This window comes from Rutidosis leptorrhynchoides, chromosome 9, assembly GCF_046630445.1.
Source record: "Rutidosis leptorrhynchoides isolate AG116_Rl617_1_P2 chromosome 9, CSIRO_AGI_Rlap_v1, whole genome shotgun sequence".
In the NCBI taxonomy this organism is placed as follows: domain Eukaryota; kingdom Viridiplantae; phylum Streptophyta; class Magnoliopsida; order Asterales; family Asteraceae; genus Rutidosis; species Rutidosis leptorrhynchoides.
The window spans coordinates 61,623,477-61,628,092 of NC_092341.1; the positions used below are offsets into that span (position 1 = coordinate 61,623,477).

The window sequence follows — 4,616 nt, forward strand, 5'->3', positions numbered from 1 at the left end:
AATTATAAAAATATTTAAAAATTGATAGTGATAATAATTGTAAATATGAAATAATATATAATGTACAAATATATACATATAAATAAAGCATATAATTTACAGAGTTATAGATTGTATATGCTTTTGGTAATGTATTTATTTGCTAAAAAAAAAAAAAAAAAAAAAGTAAACGGGTATCCGTTTACCCGCGGGTAAACCCGTTTACCCGCTAGTTAGTAAACCCGTTTACCCCTCGGGTATTTGGTCCGGGTTTGGGACTAGTTTTCCTTATCGGGTCCGGGTCCGGGTCCGGGATTACTCAAACCCGGCCCGATGCCATCCCTAGTTGGTGGTGGCCACCGGAAGATGCTATTGCTCACCAGCCGTTTGTCTAGTGGATGTGTTGGTCTTTCACCCCCGTTTGTGGTGGCCACCGAAGGCAGCCGGATGACGACGACTGCAAGGTGTGTTATATCGGCGCTGCTTGGGGGCCAACCACCTTATTTGTGGTGGCCACCGGTGGTTGCTGATTTCTAATCTGTCCGTTTTTCAACTGTTTGGGATGGTTCTTCACTCTTTGGTGAAGACCATTGTTGGTGGATGAAGTACGATAAGTGGAATGATGGGTTTTGGGGTGGTGGTGGTGGTAGTGGTAGTGGTGGTCGTGGATTCGGTTGCAAGGTTGTGTTAACTGATGTCGTTGGTTTGTTTCTCGGGTCCTTTCCTTTCCTGGGTGCATTATGGTTTGAACTGGGAGACGATCTCTCTATTTAAGATCGGGTTTCAGATTCGGAGGTGAAACCAAATTTCTGCGGTTTAAATTCATTTTGTGACGATGCATGACGTTTTGTATGTGCGTTTTCTGTTGATGTTGTGGTGACGACCGTCGTGCTCCCGACCGCTATCGTTGTTATTTGTATTTTATTTATTTATTGCTTGTGATACTTACTTAGATTTTCATATGTTAGCACTTTAGACATTAATATTTCCCTAGTACTTCAATTTTCATATGTTAGCATTTTTGGCATATGAATATCATCCTAGTCATATATGTCTTCCGCCCTATTAGCTTGAACTTTGATTTAGGTTAAGGTTTTTGCCGTTTATTTGGTTAGTTTTGAATCATTATCGATTTTACTTGTTAATCATCAAATTCGTTTAATGTTTATCATTTTTTTCTAATAAAAGATAAATAAAAAAAAGTTTAAAACTGTTGAATCGGGTCGAAACTCAAAACAAGTTTGTGTTCAAGAATGTAGGACCCGTGGGCCAGTTTTTGTTACACTAAAAACAGTTGCATGCAAACACTGCAATATCATTGATTATGAAACACAAAGAAACAACATCAAATCCTAGATTAAAATAACAGTTGCAGACTTACAATCGGTGGTGTCATTACATCACTGACTAAAAAACTTTTATTTTCAAAACCAACTACTATGTGAAATCAACCCACAGTTTTCAATTTCACAATCGAAACCCTAAAACCCTAAAGCTTTTACGTCTCTTTCCTCCACTAAAAAACAGAGGAAACAGCCATTTCTACCACACACACAAACTACATAAACATAAAAGATTAAAAGCACCTAAGCTGAACAAAAAAGCCTCTCAAATACGAGCTTTTTTGGTGGTGCTAACTAAGTGTTCGATGAAATGCCTAAGTGAACTGTCCACCGGTAAATGTCTGACCGAAGGACCAGCCGGCTGGGACTGCGTTGTGGCAGATGACTGTGCGGCCATCACTTGTGGTTACTTTGAATGATAATGGTTGACCGTCAAGATTTGAGTTGCTTTGCCAGTTTTGACCCCAGTTTCTTGACATTGGTACCCATTTTGTTTTTGAACCTTTGATAGCTACAGCTGTTACATCCCCTGCACCTCCTACGTTTGTTATCAAGACTAAGTTGAAGTATGAGTGTCCATTTACTGTAAATCTTATACCTCCCTTCTTTACACAAGGTACCCTGTAAAAATAAAAATTACATAAATTTAAATTTGACTAAAAAATTCAAGATTTATGTGACCAAATGAAGAATTGCCTTTTAGCAAAAGTACTTCAAAAATAATAGTAAGTTATTATGGAAACAGCTCACAAAAATACCATTTTTTTTCTAATTTGAACTCTATAAGTGGACAACTATGATGTAGTTGATACTTCATTATCACTATTATGAAGTTTTAATACTCCGTAACATTTTGAAGCATTAAGTTCTACAAGTTCATAACTTTACAAATTAAAGTTTTTTAAAAAGTCAATTTTTAAAAAATGAAAGTGATGGTTAGATAAAAAAGTATTCATAGAACGTGTTTATATATATATATATATATATATATATATATATATATATATATATATATATATATATATATATATATATATATATATATATATATATATATATATATAGAACATGGCTTTTGTAGGCTGGAAGCTTGTGCCTTTTTCAGTAATACACTGAAAAAAGCACCCACAACATTACTTTAAATATTTTTACCATTTTGTTAAAAAGTCAAGACTTATGTTACCAATTCAAGAAGTAACATCCACAATATTGCTTTTAGCCGTTTAGGGACTTTATCTTTTTGTAGAAAGTTTTAGTATAACAAGGACAAGTAAGTGACTTGTGTCTTTATCATTTAAATTTCATGAAATAATATGCATGTGTATATGTAATATATAATATTATTATTATATTATACCTTTTGTATTGAACAGGAACAATTCCAGCTCTATATTGAGCTATGTGCTCAAAAATAGGCTGAGAAAGGTCAAAATGATGTTGTGGAGGATTACACCATCCTCCTGCATTGTTAGGTAAAGCATTGTTTGGAGGGCAGAAATTAGTAGCAGTGACTACAATTGATCCTGGATGACACCATTTTGGTTCACCTGCACACTTTATTTCAAAACAAGCTCCACAACTCATTCCATTGTTGAATAGTGCTGTACTTAGTGCTGCTGTGTTTGTACCATACCCTTGACTGTATAAGTTTCCATACCCACATGCACCACCTGCATATTACCATCCACAACCATAAAGTTTCAATCTTTTTACAATTAAAGAAGATATAATATATTTATGAATAGATAAGTTTTAAGTTTGTACCCATAGTGCCAGAAGCATCACCACCTCCATAAAAGGTAGCATGAGCATCAACCCAACCTCCATTATTGTTCCCTTGAACAATGGACACCATTGAGAGAATACCCACTGATAAAAGCAGAATTAAACCCATTTTTCCTGCACAAATCAAACAAATTTTGTGAAAAAAGAGATCTTTAAACATCAAGATTTGTGAAAACTGATGAAATAAGTAAATAAAGGTTATACCTTTTGAGAAATACATGGTTTAGCAAGAGCTGTTGAAGGAAGAGGTGATGGTTTTGATGAAGTGGTGTGGAATGTAAAGGAAGTTATGGTGGGAATAAATAGATGGTTGACAGGGGTAATTTAGTAAAATCATGTAAAAGTTATTTTTGTTTTTATTTTATTTTTGGGTATGTGAAGTTAAACACGTTCTAAGAAATGACACTTTCTGTTGTGTATGTGTAGCAACATGAAATCGCCAGGTGCTGTGCTCAAATGTGAAATTAAGCAATGTTGCATCAAGCCAAATTTAACAGGTTGTGTACAAGTTTTGTTACAAGAAATACAAGTTAAAGCGGCATGACTGTTATGGACTTTCATGAGTGCAATATTTTTTACCATGTTTAGTTTAAAATCTATATGATTTATGAAATTGTAATCTTAAAGTGGTAGTAGTAGCACTTGAAATCTTTACTTAGATTGTCTCTTAATCTTGGTTAGTAATTTAGCAGAAAAGTTTAGTTGATTCTACTTTTGTGTGCTACATATGGCCCTGAATTCATACTTCGCTTCATAAATTTGGTACATAAAGATAGAATCAAAGGATGATTTTTGACTCGTGCATTCATTGTGTTCTAATTAGATTTTGAAACAATAATGGTCATCCAACGTTATCTCCCTAGACTGAAAACTCTCCCTTCTTTCACACTTGTATGAGAAATATACTATAAACAATTCTTTTGTGTTTTAATCGGTTATGATTCTATAAATGTTGTCGACATATATAACATTTTATTTCTGTGTTTTACGTCAAGTTCGGATTCTGTTTGGTGTAAACACTCTGAAGTGGCAATGCTAACGTTTTAAAAAGGCAGGGCTTTACCTGATTCGAGTTTGTGTGACGGTGAACTCAGATACTGTGAATTAATCGGTCAAAAATACAAAATAAAAAGAGTTTGTTTTGGTTTATCGAAGAAAATGATGTGGTGGCGTATATCTACTAGTACACTGGTTTCGTTGATCTTAAACAAAACAATGGGGTAATGCAATTTAAGGTTGAAGATGGTTTTGACAACATTGGAAGCAACAATAGAAAGATAGGGTAATGTGTAAGCAAGGGGAAACCAAGAAAATACTCCTACAATTAATTTGACTCTAAAAAGTCAATTTCAAAGTTCAAATTCACATGGGTCAGTCTTTACTAGTATTTCGAAAGGTGAGATCTTTTTTATTTTACTTTTTATGAAAACGAGACCATGGACTTTCATCCACGATTATCTGGAGATAATTGTCGTCTTTCATGGTTAAACTTTCAGCAAGACTACTTTG

The 4,616-nt window shown here is 34.3% G+C and overlaps 1 protein-coding gene and 1 long non-coding RNA gene across 2 annotated transcripts; one reads left to right on the forward strand and one right to left on the reverse strand.

The window, feature by feature from the left end:
* The first annotated feature begins 1,535 nt into the window (after positions 1-1,535).
* LOC139865815 (uncharacterized) lies at positions 1,536-3,522 on the forward strand. Its single transcript, XR_011765115.1, has 2 exons — positions 1,536-1,938; positions 2,696-3,522. It is a non-coding gene; the product is annotated as an uncharacterized lncRNA (long non-coding RNA).
* LOC139865814 (expansin-A1-like) lies at positions 1,614-3,367 on the reverse strand. The gene is made up of 4 exons (XM_071853912.1): positions 3,312-3,367; positions 3,087-3,221; positions 2,680-2,992; positions 1,614-1,943 (listed from the first exon to the last, which is right to left on the reverse strand). Exons 1-4 carry the CDS (start codon positions 3,325-3,327, stop codon positions 1,637-1,639), a joined length of 771 nt encoding a protein of 256 aa, XP_071710013.1. The 5' UTR covers positions 3,328-3,367; the 3' UTR covers positions 1,614-1,636.
* Positions 3,523-4,616: the final 1,094 nt, after the last annotated feature.